The sequence below is a fragment of the Bicyclus anynana genome, chromosome 10 (genome assembly GCF_947172395.1).
Source record: "Bicyclus anynana chromosome 10, ilBicAnyn1.1, whole genome shotgun sequence".
Taxonomy (NCBI): Eukaryota; Metazoa; Arthropoda; class Insecta; order Lepidoptera; family Nymphalidae; genus Bicyclus; species Bicyclus anynana.
Genome location: NC_069092.1, coordinates 8,062,639 through 8,077,073, shown reverse-complemented (window position 1 = coordinate 8,077,073; position 14,435 = coordinate 8,062,639). Strand labels below are relative to the sequence as shown.

At 36.3% G+C, this 14,435-nt stretch overlaps 1 protein-coding gene across 9 annotated transcripts in view; it reads left to right on the top strand.

The window, feature by feature from the left end:
- LOC112043609 (protein unc-80 homolog) overlaps positions 1 to 14,435 on the top strand; it is a 42,991-nt gene that overhangs the window by 13,162 nt on the left and 15,394 nt on the right. For 5 of the 9 annotated variants that reach the window (XM_024079102.2, XM_024079096.2, XM_024079099.2 and 2 more), the window contains 27 exons: positions 474 to 618; positions 1,289 to 1,481; positions 1,703 to 1,880; positions 2,777 to 2,871; positions 3,327 to 3,517; positions 3,827 to 3,944; positions 4,032 to 4,099; positions 4,174 to 4,309; positions 4,971 to 5,145; positions 5,267 to 5,305; positions 5,381 to 5,416; positions 6,465 to 6,621; positions 7,196 to 7,352; positions 7,759 to 7,851; positions 8,022 to 8,170; positions 8,641 to 8,760; positions 9,054 to 9,166; positions 9,446 to 9,605; positions 10,053 to 10,282; positions 10,674 to 10,899; positions 11,321 to 11,507; positions 11,972 to 12,141; positions 12,580 to 12,828; positions 13,214 to 13,343; positions 13,607 to 13,747; positions 13,928 to 14,121; positions 14,225 to 14,370. In XM_024079102.2, the coding sequence (XP_023934870.2) occupies positions 474 to 618; positions 1,289 to 1,481; positions 1,703 to 1,880; positions 2,777 to 2,871; positions 3,327 to 3,517; positions 3,827 to 3,944; positions 4,032 to 4,099; positions 4,174 to 4,309; positions 4,971 to 5,145; positions 5,267 to 5,305; positions 5,381 to 5,416; positions 6,465 to 6,621; positions 7,196 to 7,352; positions 7,759 to 7,851; positions 8,022 to 8,170; positions 8,641 to 8,760; positions 9,054 to 9,166; positions 9,446 to 9,605; positions 10,053 to 10,282; positions 10,674 to 10,899; positions 11,321 to 11,507; positions 11,972 to 12,141; positions 12,580 to 12,828; positions 13,214 to 13,343; positions 13,607 to 13,747; positions 13,928 to 14,121; positions 14,225 to 14,370 (3,996 nt within the window). The remainder of the gene's footprint in view (positions 1 to 473; positions 619 to 1,288; positions 1,482 to 1,702; positions 1,881 to 2,776; positions 2,872 to 3,326; positions 3,518 to 3,826; positions 3,945 to 4,031; positions 4,100 to 4,173; positions 4,310 to 4,970; positions 5,146 to 5,266; positions 5,306 to 5,380; positions 5,417 to 6,464; positions 6,622 to 7,195; positions 7,353 to 7,758; positions 7,852 to 8,021; positions 8,171 to 8,640; positions 8,761 to 9,053; positions 9,167 to 9,445; positions 9,606 to 10,052; positions 10,283 to 10,673; positions 10,900 to 11,320; positions 11,508 to 11,971; positions 12,142 to 12,579; positions 12,829 to 13,213; positions 13,344 to 13,606; positions 13,748 to 13,927; positions 14,122 to 14,224; positions 14,371 to 14,435) is intronic. The other 4 variants (XM_024079097.2, XM_024079101.2, XM_052883783.1 and 1 more) reach the window with 4 other exon arrangements.

Sequence of the window (14,435 nt, the reverse complement as noted above, 5' to 3'; positions counted from 1 at the left end):
GTATATTAAACATTATTAATGAGAGATTTTCCTCCTTAATCTGTCCCTATCGCAAAATTCGTTACAACGCACGTCTACTAACAATAAACTACCTCCCTGCCAAATTTCGACTTTGTACATCAAGCAGTTTACGAGATTTCGTGATGAACTTCTATATATTTTAATAATTAATAAAGAAAGTTTTTCCGATTTAGGTGAATACATGATCATGGCTCATCATCAAAGAGTTGTACTGGAAGTCGTTTTGTCGAAAGCTTGACAAAACTTTAGAAGCTTTTGGAGAGATTTTGTATCCAAGGCCACATTCAGAAGACAGTAATACGTGTTATTAAGTTTAGTTTAATTTGTATCCCATCCGTTTAGAGCTTCAAGATTAAATTCTTTTTCTACTTTTTGAACAGTTAGTTAGATATTTTAAAGACAAAAATATTAAAGAAATAATTAAATAATTGAGGGTATTTTTATTTTTACAGGCATATTCCGAGAATGACTGACGACGAGCGCAGTTCTGATACGGGCGCAGACTCGGGTTGCGCTACTGACGACCGCAGTCATAAAAAGTTCACATTCAAAAAAAGAAGCACTTCTTCAACCGGCGCCCACGTGAGTTTGATAAATGTACTATCAGGTTTTATGTATAACATATTTAAAACTTCTTATCATCTCTATACAACCCTAAGTCCCCGCACCACCCTAAATCCGCATACACAACAAAGCACTTCTTCCACTCAATCTGTATCAACTCAAGTGAACTATAAAATACATGTGCTAATGCTAATATTACATTATATACACCTTCAGAACGTATATCCGCTACTCTCCATAGCCATCTCATCACGCTTTCCCTCCGCTGTTGTTCTTTCTTTTCTACTTTGATTGGAATGATTTACAAAGAATACGACTAGTATACGACTCTTATGAATTTAGAAATAAATTTCATTTTAAACCCAATTTTTAATGCAACTTTATGTCGAACCTAAAATTTGTTAGTACATATAATGAGTTATCACATTTCACAACGTTATAAATCCACACCAGTTGGTAGAAGATTAATGAAAGAAATCTCATTGACAACGTTACTCAAACATTCCCAGATGCGTTACCTAATTTTATAAGTATTACGCCCTGTTCTAACTGTCATATATACAAATCACCGGGCGTGTAGGTTTGTGGTAAAGGCTTATAATTATTATTGGTTTGTGTTATAGTATCGTGTTATATATACGTATGTCGTTAAACATTCGTGTGGGATTCCATTTATTTAACCTATCTTTTCTCTTGGTTGTAGAGTCTCCTAGAAACGGAAGCAGGAGATGAATCTGCAAGTCAGTCCCCATTGTCAGTACGAACAAGAAGGTATCAACTCACGCCGCGACAATCTGAAAGGACGATTCCTTCCGCGTCGTCAGCGGATATCACACCCCACCACACCATAGCGCATTCCAAGTCAATACCTTCGAAATTTCATATAAGTGGCATTGGTAAGATATCGTGTATTCTATGTCCTCGTTTGATAGACGGAACACATTTTCTATCTACCATTTGACGTACATTTACGGCGAGTCTAAAAAATCACATATATGATATATTTATCATTATTATTATACATGAGATGAGTGCAAAAGTGAAAAACGGGCACAAATGCGTTAAATTTGTAAACTGATTGTATTTAGTACTATAAAAAAACTGATCCAATTTTCAGTAAACTGGTTCCGTCAAAAGCCTCAACCACAGCCTTTAGCGCGAAACGGAGCGGGTTCTGGAGAGTCTCTGCCTATATCGGGCAGTATGGCCTCTTTGGCGCGGCCGTATCACACGCAACCGATACATGTGTCTCGACCTGTGCATGTCAAACGACGCGTCGGCTATACGCTCAACAGGTATTTACAACTGCCTAAGTTTTTAGCTCAACGAGTTGCGAAGCTGAAGTGGCAATGGGCGGGGCACATAGTTCGAAGAGCCGATAGACATTAGGGTCCCAAAGTGCTGGAATGGCGACCCCGCACTAGTAAGCGCAGTGTTGGCCGACCCCCCACCAGGTGGGCTGACGACATCAAGCGAGTCGCAGGAATTCGCTGGATGCAGGCGGCTCAGTATCGTGATGTTTGGAAGTCCTTACAAAAGGCCTATGTCCTGCAGTGGACGTCCATCGGCTGATATGATGATGATGAAGTTTTACAAATACAGAGGTTATTTAAAGGTGTATTTATGTACCGATACTATTATTATAAACACTCACAAGCTAAAAGAAAACAGACTAAGGTGGTACGTTACGTTGTTCGTAAACCTGACGACAATGTGCTAAAAAGCGTTTTTCTAATGGGGAAGAGAGGTAGGGGTAGACCTCTGACTACTGTCCAGAAAGGTTTGCGAAGTGACGCCGATTGATTGGAAAAACAAACCCCGTGTAGAATATGCGAAGTGAAAAAAGAAGAAGATACTATTATTATAAAGAGGTAAAGAGTGTGAATTTCCGAATTTGTGATGTTGTAGGGGTAATCTGCAAATACTGAACCGATTTTAAAAAACCTTTATAAATCAATAAAAAGCCACTTCATATGTGAGTGTCATAGGCTATATTTTGTCCCTGTATTCCCAAGGGAACGGAAACTACGAGGGTGAAACCGCAAGACGTCTGCTAGTGTTTCAATAGGAATTGGCTCTTGCATTTGTATACATTCGTTGCTAATCTGTCTTCGAAGGTCAGGTTAGGCTTACTATTACAATTTTTGGTTACTTTGATTGTAATGTAAATTATTTGTATATTTCCTTTCAGAGCGAGGAAAAGAGTCGAGGATAGATTAAACAGGTTTGGTCTCAGAAAAATTGGGAAAAAACGTGACGGAAGTATTGAAGAAACCACTGGAGGATGTAATATAATTTTAATATATACAAATATTATAAAAAGAAAAGATTTCATTGTTTGTTTGCTTGCTTTGAACATGCTCCGAAACTACTACACTATATACATAATAGCTACACTATCCACGGGTGCCAAATTTTATCTACTATATATTTTAGTATATTTTATTTCCGTATTCCTACAGAAAATGGAACTACGCGGATGAAACCACGTGTCGTCTGCTATTTCAACGTTCTTAAAACATGGAATATCATTGAACAAATATGCTCATATTTACATTATTGTGAACTTAAGGAATGTTGAAATACCATACCAAAATCTTTTAATTTTCGTAGTTTATAACTTTTTTATGGTTTTTGTTTATATATTTTATTCAGATTTAATAAAAATAAAATTTGTTGTTGATGTCTAACTTGATTTGTTTTCTCTAATTTGTGACAATTTTTTTCGGATTATGTTGAAGACATGTCCCGTCGCGGTTCTGCTGAGGGTGGTTCTGGTGGTGGGGATTCGGAAGTGGTAGTGTTGAAGCGACGTAGACTGGTAGCCGCCGCGCCGTTGTACGCCGGCCTGGCGCGTTTCAGCTTCATATTAGACGCTACACAACCAGGTGGCACGCCTGATGCGCTGTTTATGGCTGCATTATTAGATCTTGTAAGTGCTATGGAATCAAATTATATTTATCTTTTAAAAATATTCTTAACCATTTAGGCAACATCTTCGCTTATTAAGAAGAATGACTTCTGTATGTATTGCTTTTTTTTTAATTTGAAAGTGGTGTATTTCTTATATCAGTGTATTGTTTGGCGTATTTGTTATAACGATTTACAGGAATTAGGATTCGATGATTGATGAATTTCTTAGATTTCTGTAAATCTACAACAAACTAAAGTAAATCACACAGTAAATATTACTGGATACTGCAATCCTTTACGAATACTTAATGCCGTTTAATTGTTACAGCCGCATACGGTAGTGGTTGGGCGAGCTGCAATACTTCTTGAGTGTGCATTTTTAGTCCATAACTGTAACAAAGGACAGTGGCCATATTGGTTGAAATCAAACATGGCCAAAAATCCTTGTAAGTTTCTCAGTTTGTGTTTTCGTTAATTACTTTATGTGAAGGTAAAGAGGCAGTTGAATTAAATCTTCATTATATCTTTAACAGTATCTTCTGGGCCCCTTCAATTGAGGCGGCAACGTTTAGCTGGAAAGCTATTCTACCAATGGGCAGAAGTAAGTGAAGATAAAACCTACAGCATTTGTGATACTACTGATTATGATTTCTCATTATTTTGTGACATTCACAGGCAATAGGGAACAGACTCGAGGACATGTTGAATGAGGACAAAAAGCACATAGACACTGTTGTTAACCTTGTGAACGATCCCGATGGACAAAGAGAATTGTTACAGCAAGATGAAGAGGAAGATTTCTTAGATGAAGGTAAAAACTTGTGCCTTCAGATTTTTTTAGCAAATAAATGTTTTGAGCACTAAACACATGTCAATGTTAACCCACTAAACATACAAAACTGGCACTAAATCACTCGAAGATTGAGTATATTAGTGCATTCTTGTATATGAAACGCTTTGCGAAGCACATTGTATCGTTACCCCAATATTATCATGTAAATGTGTGAATTTACCAAGTTATACAAGACCCCTATTTGCTTAAACCATTCTTGCATGATTACTTGTATGCTACGAGTCTCAGACCAGTAACTTTTTTTAAAGGACCTGCCTGCTAGAGGTAACCCTCTGTCAAAACTATTTGATCATGATCAACGTGTTCATACGAACTGCGTCTGTCAGATCGATGTTTCATTGTGTTAAAATTACACGTGTGTATATTTTTTAAGATTTAAAATTAATAGTTGTGTGTAGTGTAAGGACACAGGATATATTTATTGGTGTTAAATATTTTCGATGTGTGAGTTTACCTCGCCCCCCCCCCCCCCCCCTCAAAAAACAACAGACAATTTTGTTGGTGAATTTGAGTTGCTATAAAAGTCCAATAGAAAGTAATTTGTCTGAGCTACGAGTACCTCAAAAACTACGTTTTGAAATGGTAACAGAAATAAATTTACCTTTTGTTGTAACCACAGCCAGTATTCGATTGCCTGGGAAAACTATCGGTGCGGAATGTCCTCGAGCACTTCGTATGATTGCTTGCGTCTTGCTGTTTGAAATCACCGCTTTCCTTCGAGAGACCTACCAAAACTTGCCTAAATCATGTCGATCTTCGTTGAAAGAAAGAGGGCCTTGGGACAGGGTATACAGGTACGCTTTTTGCTTGAACAATCCATAACGTTTATTTTTTTGGTAAGTAGATGCAATTACTATACATATATATATCTATTCGTTGTGTCATTGATTTCTTTTATTATTATTTTTTGCGAAGGTGGATGCAAAAGCGGAGACGTTTATTGTGTAATAATAAGTGAGTTCATTATGTTTCGTACATTAGTAATGATTAAGGAGTGCATAATTATGATCAAACTTTTCATTTTAACAGGGCTCTTAGCAGTCAACACACATTAATGCCAGTCGAGTATGTTGTTTATATAATGCATGTTTTATTGCACAATATGTGCATGCACATAGTTTTGTAAATACAGTTATTGAGATCACGGTTTAAAAGTCAAATTGTAAATTCACTGATAGTTTTGAGATAATAGTTTAGGTTTTTCACTTGTAATATTATATAATTATATCTAATATCTAGGCACGGGATCCAGTAGTAAACGCAGACAACTCGTTCCTAAAACTCATTTATGAACTATGTATTTTCAATTCGAACTTTAATTTTATAAATTAATATAATCGAAAACAAGTCAAATAAATAAACGGTTCAGCTCATGTAAATTTAATAAAGTACTAGTTCTCATTATTAAAAAATTGCATTATAGTCGCATATTTTTTAAACATGGCTTTTCCAACTAACCTACCTTTCCCCTTCACTAAGCGAAGCTTTTTGATAGGAGTGGGTACGACAGTAGCCCAGAGTCTAGCCCCTCACCGATTTTTAAATCTATCCAAAGTTAGAAACATGAGATTGCCCATGCCACGTACAATAAAGCAAACTTCGTTCCAGTTGCCACCAGCGCATTTTGCGGACTAGTTTAGTATATTCCGATAGATTCTCCTGAGTTGAGCCATTTACTTATTTCATTATTTACTTATGAAAACCACTAAATAAATTTAAAATTATAAAACGAAAAAAATATGTCTGCTTTTATACGTAGATCCATTAACAAAAATAATTAACAAATTTTACCGACTAAAGTGCTACCAGAAACGAGTTTACAAGTGCATGGTATGCTAAAAGGAAACAAAATAAAATGGAAAAACAATTAAAAGTAGGTAAAATATAAAATTATTTTTGAAAGTTCATTAATTTTACAATCGAAAATAGTTTAGAAATAGAAACATCGTATTCTGCTTTGCTACATTGGCATGCCAAAAATTATTCGAGAATAAAATTATGGTACAGAGAAAGTACTCTTTATAGTTCCAAATAGTACTCCTAATATCGCTAAAAAATCATTACAAGATTTATATTTGCACTGTATATAAATGGACGGTTGTTTCCGATACAGAGAAGCCAACCGTCGATGGAGTATGGCTTTATCAAGTATGGGACATTCTCAAGCTTCGGCTCAAAGTCTACAATCCATTGCGGGGGCCGAAACAGAAAGGAAAATCTCTTTTGTATTACACGAGCCAGAGAATGTATCTGGTGGCAGTAGTGTAACGGTAAGCATATTATATGATACACTTATCAGTAAGCTTTTTGTAGTGTCTATCTCTATTCTTATCTTAAAAACCTCAGACAGAGTTACTGTGCTCGCCTAAACCCCCGATGACACTGCTTCGGTTCAGTTAATGAAATGAAATGAAATGAAATGGAATGAAAATGAAATGAAATTTTATTATTTTATAGTTTTACAGTCTCTGATGTGGCTGAGACCTTCTTTTAAGTTAAAACCTGTATCAGAAGGTCTCGCTCTTCCTTAATAACAAATTTAAACTTAACTTAACATGCAACATGCAATAAACGCTGGTTTATATGCGTGCGTGCGTGTGTATGTGTGTGTGTGTGTGTGTGTGTGTGAAATTGTATCAGATGTTGTACTTAATATATGTATGTAAAATTATTTACGAATTTTTAGGAGATCTTTGATTATCTCTTCATACAAGGAGTCACCGTTCGTTTCCAGACATAATTAAAAAGTTAGACTAGCCTAAAAATACCACTGGCATGTACAAATATACAATATACTTATTTTGGCTGACTGTAAGCTATGTTTCCTTTTATTAATTGCATTAGTTACCGGAGGCAATTCCAAGCGACGACAAGAAATCAAGGTTGGGATCTCGTGCGAAAGGCATCGCCCGCCGCAACACTCAACAGCATGCAGCTTACGGGTCATTCAAACGACGTTCTATTAAGTTGCGGCAAAAAGATCCTCGAGAACTTGATGAATGTAAGTAATTTTTAATTTAATTTCTGCTTCTTTGTAGTGTTCTTTCTACTTATTCTTTAAAGTTAGGTTTAGTGAGCCGTGTTCTATATTAACTAGTAGATGTACATTGTAGATACATCAAAACCGCCACGTCATTTCGTGGCTTCGTCGTCTCGCCTCTTCCGCTATTTATGATGTCATTTACGCTTCTATAGTATCTGATGAAAATATATTTTTAGGATCCCTATTGCCTTTCGGTTTTTGCGTATGATTGTATATTCGAAGATAGGGTGAATGAGATATCTAAATTGTGCTTCTCCACTAGATCTGAAGGAAGGCAATATTAATGTTACTAATACCTTCCTTCAGGCATGATTTTAGCTAAGCGCTTGCACCATTAAAATTATTTATGAACGTTTTTTTTCAGTTGTAACTAAAAGGTCCGATTCGATACAAAGTAGAAGAAAAGTTTCTTCGTTATCTGATAGAAGTGACACCTCCGAAGTTTATCCTGGAGCAGGTAACGCCGCGGAATTCATTACAGCTTTTTTCAACAACGAGTGCCTGCCTGATTTGAGATTAGATTTCACAAGTTTCATCTTTTGTTAATACAGAAAACTATTATTCCTTTTAAAAGATTGTGGGAAAAGATTCTGGATTTTGCACCAAAATTTTCGCCAATGATTTCAGGAGGTACAGTGATAATGCCAAACGAAGTCGACAGCGGTGGCGAAGAAAGCCCAGGAGTTTTATCCGACGATCACGATCACCCCCCCGATAGTCCTGATAGCAACTCGACCGACCCACCCGACATAAATAAAGGTTTCCCTTGGCTTAAGGTTAGACAGATTTACCACTGAACTATATTGTGAAGTTAATAAACCTCTGAATTTTTCTGAAAATAATAATGATGCTTTCAACTTCACAGAACTCATTTATCTAAACTACTTATTTATACTACTATTACTAGTAAAGATATACTTTACTTAAACATTTTCAAAAAATTTGATCATGTATTGAGGTAAAATCAGTCCATTTAAATTTATAGAAACGACTTTAAAGATTAATTATCTAAATGAAATTATTTTGAAGTACCTTACCAGTAAATAATGCAATGTCACAACACCGAACCACACAAGGAGGTTAGAGTCTATGAAAGGGAATGTGTCTGCAAGAGAAGTAGATTTTAGGAGTAGTTTGATAACTTAACGTACGTTAGATTTGAATGGAAGAGAGTAACATGTCGACTCATTTAAGTATTATAAAGAAAAGACGCTGAGATGTATACTGAAATTAACACAATTTACAGGTGATAGTAAAGTTCTTGAACTCATTCAATTATGTATGCTGTCACCAAAATTTTTGCCATCCGTATTGCTTTAGACGCAACATGCGGGCAACTGTTCGACTTACGAAATCTGTTCAAAAGGTAAATACATTGCTCAGTTAAACTATTTTTTAACCCGCTATGGGCAAATGATTAGTATGTTTTGAGTCCTTCATAAAAATAAGTAAAATTTTCCTCAAATCAATCAACAAAATGCAAAATAAATTAAAGGTGAATAAATAATTTTTAATCATTAAATTTTTCTATTCTAAATACTTATTTACATCTCAATTTGAAATGTTTCCTTACTTAACCAGAAATCCGAATAAGAAAAAATAAAGAGTCGTAAAATATTATATGGCTGTTTATGCTTGTTAAAATAAAAATGTTTTCAGATATATGGAGAAAAATTCGGTCCAGAAATAAATACAACTAATAACGACGAGGGACCTGGCGGAGTCAGACGAGGACGACGCACACGAAAACCATCTGAACACGCAAGTGATAGGTAGGACAAGTGACTAATAACTATCAAATCGTATTTACACATGTGTTTTGGAGATCTCTCATATCTCATATTTCACGTTTATTTATATTTTATTGTTATGTTAATATCAAATGTTATCCTTCGACTTGATGAGACGTAAACGCGAGAGAAAGCCAAAAAATTAATTTAATTTTTATAAAGCAATTTTATGATCAAGAATTCAACAAATAAGTAACCTTTGTCAGGAAATTGTAATTTCTAGTTTTATGTTATTTTACGTAATTTCAATCATGCTTGCAGAATCGATCGATCCGTCATAGAAAGCGCCGGTTTGGCTTATCGCACGTCAGGGGTGGAAGCAACTGTACCCAATAATGAAACCCCGCCTGTCACTAAACCTGGCAACATTCCGTACCCGCCTCTCGAGCCGCCGCCTATATTGAAGTACATTAAAACGCATGTAAGTTAACATTAATCCACATGATTATAGGCAAACCAAACATTTGAGTCCTCGCTCGCGCAGTGCAGGAGTGCAGAGAATGGCAACTGAAACATGTGCTTTTCAATGAATTAATTTAATTATTCTAGTGTTCTTTCCTATCATAATTATTCTGAGTTAAACCGTGTGTTCCCTAGCCCTGGCTGCATTAGAAATCGTTCTGAGCTTCAAGTTCCCCTCTTTTACCTTAAATTTGCGCCTTATAGCCTTGTGCCCTGTCATTGAAAACACGGCGATGATGATTAACCCCATTATTAGGACAGGTATGCGACGCTTACTACACGCCGCTTTCCGCATTATTCAAAGGCGCTCTCACTCTCCGAGGATGTCCTAAGCTTATAATGAAGAAGTCTGTAACCTATACTTGGCCACAAAAATCAGGCTGATGATGTTTAACGTTATGGTCAGGTACGCGACGCATACCACGCGCCGCTAGCTGCGTTGCTCAAAGGCGCGACCACTCTCCCCGAGGACGTGTTCGCGGACGTAGCGGGCGCGGCGTGGCACCTGCTGCTAGAAGCGGACCGCGAGTTGAGTGCGTGCGCGGCGGGACTGTTCATTCTCACGGCAGTGAAGGCGCCCGCCGCCGCCGCACACCTGATGCATCGACATCTCAAACACCCAGATCCTACTGTCAGGTAATATAACCTAATTTACTGCAATATGTACCCTGTGAATTCGATCCCCAATTGGTTTATTATAACATAACACAGCTTATTGTTACTCGCTAAGTTGAAGGGGAAAGGAGATATTCGGCATTTAAAAATATGTCAAATATTTTATGTTTATATAAAAAATAATGCTTTCTGAGATTGCAAATTAGTCAATTGTGAATTTGCAAAAGTATCCAGTATTTGCTAGTATTTGGCAAAAAAAAACAAACGTATTTTTTAAATCAAAATCTAATATATTATCAATAAAATTATGTAAGCCAGCCAAGAACGTACTTAAGCTGTGGTTTGGAATTTTGTAGATACAAATGAAAAACGAATGGACTTTTCATACGACTTTTCGTTTCAATCATTTCAGAATCAATGCCATATTACGATTTCAAGTAATGTGGAAACTGCGATACCAAGTGTGGCCTCGAATGGAAGAGGGTGCGTCGATGACATTCAAAGTGCCTCCGCCGGGGATCGAATTCACTCTCCCTTCACCGAAGATAGGGATCGAGTCGTTAGCTGTAGTGGATCCGCCGTGGAGTCCGCAAGTTAAAGACAAGGATATGGAAATGACTCTTAACCAAGAGAGACATGTAAGTGACATAAAATTCTTTTTTGAAAGCTATCGTTTGGTATTTTATTTTAAACTAGCTGACGCCTGCTACTTTTTCTGCCTATAGACCTCCTTAATTTGGCCCTCTCGTAAAATACGTTTGTTTTTAAATTTTATATTGCTTCCCTGTCAGGTTTCAACTTTGTACGTCAAACGGTTTTTGATATTTCGTGATAAGTGTCCTTTCGCTTGTGTATACTCGTATATAGATTATCAATTTATTGGCAACAAAAGTCAAGTTAACTAAAGAAAGTTTGATTCGGAATAAAATACAAAAATGTAATTTAAATAATTCTACAGCACATGAAGAGTTGCATAAAAGCTGTTTCCTCGCAGTTGTGTGTTAATTTCCTTGTCTCAAGATAGCGGTCTAAAGTCTAAACATTTTCTTCAACTTACAGCGATCATTAGTGACTGCAACAAAAACCCGCAAAAAGCAACAAACAGAAGCTATAAAGAAAGCTTTACAACAGCGTGACGATAAGAAAAAGGCTGAACGAGAGAGCTTCCTTATCACTACCATTCCGATAACTCGTCAGGCAGCGAGAGAGCCAGCGTTGGACCATGCTGCCGACGATCATATTGAACGTAAGTATATTTTGTGAGTATGTATATATCCGCCAAGCAGCACTGAAACCCGCGGTGGATCTAAGTTCCAAAAGATGTGACCCTGTAGACTTGTAGAGGGATGATGGCTTTTCCAATATAAACCTTGCATCAAGTAAAAAGATATGGTACAGTTCTTTACCATACCCACGCAAAATTGTGCATAAATCATTTCATAACTAAAATGCACGTTATTAACGTTACCTACATCCTTAAAACACGAAATTCTAATTTAATATCTCGGCTGACCATCCTATATATATCCAGCTACTTTGCAAAACTTTTATATATTTTAGGAATTTCGCAAGTTTACAGTCGGTGCTTATAATAATTTATCTACATAATCTGTTGATAGCAATAATTTCTATACAATTTTACTCGTGGACTTGCAGAGTTACAGTAAAGATTGACCTAACTTGGAATATTAAGTAAGTTTTTACTTTTAGCTCCAGCAGACGAGGAAATAGTGGAAGGTGTACGTGGATCTCACCACACTCAAGTAGCGTCAGCGTTGTTTCCTTCTGTGCTGTGCTCTGCGGTGGCAGAAATCATATCACTGTTGGATGATGCTGCAGTTTCTCGCGAAGGGTGCTCGGTGTATGAAGTCGCCTATCAGGTAGCATTTTCTGTAACTTTTTAAAAGGATAGAATCCTTTTAAAAAGTACACCTTCCAATACAATAGATAGATTTTAATTTTGTAAAGCCTCCATAAATTGACAGAAAGAAAAAACGTTTATTTTAAAATTGTGCCACACACTATTGTAGTGCCTGATACCAGACCTGAACCTCTTAAGCAAGTCAAGACCAAACGTATTTTAAGCATCAGAACACCACTATGTTGTTATGTGCTTATGCTTATATTCAGCACTTTTAATTTTGTTTTACAAGTAAAATCTGTTTGCTTAAAATACATTTTGTAGAATACACAGTAGTTGGATATAAGTATATCACTATTTCACTCAACATGCCTTGTCAAAAGAAACTTTGTTTAAGAAAAATAAAATGTAAGTTTGGTCTAAGAACTACTTTACTTTAAAATATCACATTTTGCAGGTTATATGGGGATGTTTAGTAGAAGATTCGGCGCTATTTTTACGTCACGTACTCGAAAGATTGACAAGAGACCATCAAGACGAGATGTTTAAGCTCCTACGACACTTGATACGATTCATACCGAGATTACCACAACAAGCAGCGTTCGCTTTGTACAACTACATCATTGGTTATGTTATGTTCTACGTAAGATCGCCGCATGAGGATGGACAGAGACTTATCGGCGCTGCATTATCAATACTGTGGATGGTACGTATTCTTCTGATTAAATCGTCATTAGCAGCCTATTTTATTGGTCTACTAAATGGCTCAGGCCTCTCTTCTTTTATGAGAGGCTTAAGATTCACCACGCTGTCCCAATAAGGGTTGGCGAACTGATAATGACAAAGATCATATTTACACACCTGATTTCGATTCCGGGCTGATAATTTTATGTAGAATTTCTCGAAAGGAAATAACTCAACATTTCATAGCCTAACCCAGGGCGCAAACCCAGGACCTCGTATTCTAAAGCCAATTAGGGTAATAACTAGAACTAAAAATCTGTCTGCTAATTCAGTAAATCGTTGAAAAGTTAATATTTTTAGAACCTTTATAACGAAATGTGTAGTTAACTTAATGAATGTATTTGTAGGTAGTGCACAGCGTTCACGGCATAATGTTTAAAGATTTAAAACAAATATTGCGTAAAGAACAATGTGACGCTTCGATCCTGTTAACTGCAAACGTACCCGCTGCCAAAAAAATTATTGTGCACGGCCCATGTAAGTCCTGATGTATACAATCCAAGCTTTATGAAATATAAATGCGAATACCATCATAAGCTTATAACCGTAGCTTCTGTATATGTAAAATCGCTTATAATAATATTCATAAAATAAGCTACAAATGATGCATATGACCGCAAACATTTCAAGAAACAAGTAAAAATTATCGTATATTTATAAATAATAGATTTATCATCTTGAATTGAATTGATTCATAACCATGTTTTATTTGACAAAGTCCTATTTTGAATACTTTTTAGCTGACAACGAAGGTAGTATACCATCGCAATTTCCGGTACAGGAAGACACCCAGTTCTGTCAAATTTTAAGAGAATCTTTGGATTACTTTGGCATTCCAGAAAAATTACATGAGGAGCATTTTCTGGTTGATTTTAAAACACGTAAGATTTGTTGATCACAATCATCTGTAAATTTTTAAATGCAATCTGTTAAGTAAGTGCAAGTACTTTTGATTTATCTCAAATGTCTCAATAATAGAATAACTGTATCTTGTATATTTTGTTTTTATGTATGTTCTTATGTTTGATATGTATACTTAAATTAAAGATGTTGGTTTTCAGGTCAAATTCACAACGCTCAAAGTTACGTCCGTGACCACTATTTCTTCAAACGCTCCCAATACCCCCAACTGGGGCTCGTACATTTGGAGCCAGAAGAGGCATTCGAAAAATTACAACAGCAGGAACTGCTGCAAAAATTTGTAGAAATCGGAAAAGTATCGCTAACTTGGGCTATTCTTAAAAATGTGGACATGGTAAGTAAAATTACAATAACTATAAAGGTAGTACAAAAAAGTGTGATGCTCAGAAGAATCTAATTAAAATGAAAGTTACGTAAATATGTAATGTATTTTTCAGGTAGTTCAACGTGTAGTATTCCTTCACGACGAGCTTATGAAGTTGCCATCGTTTCCAAGAAAAGCTCTGGAAGCGGATCTAGTTCTGTATAGCCGTGGACCTTTGGGTTCGACTCTACTGGGCTTAGATGTACTGCACAAGTTTATGTACGTTGTTTTAGTCGTGCTCAGACTTTTGGGGGAGGGTGAATGTAAACGTTAGAAGGGGGGAA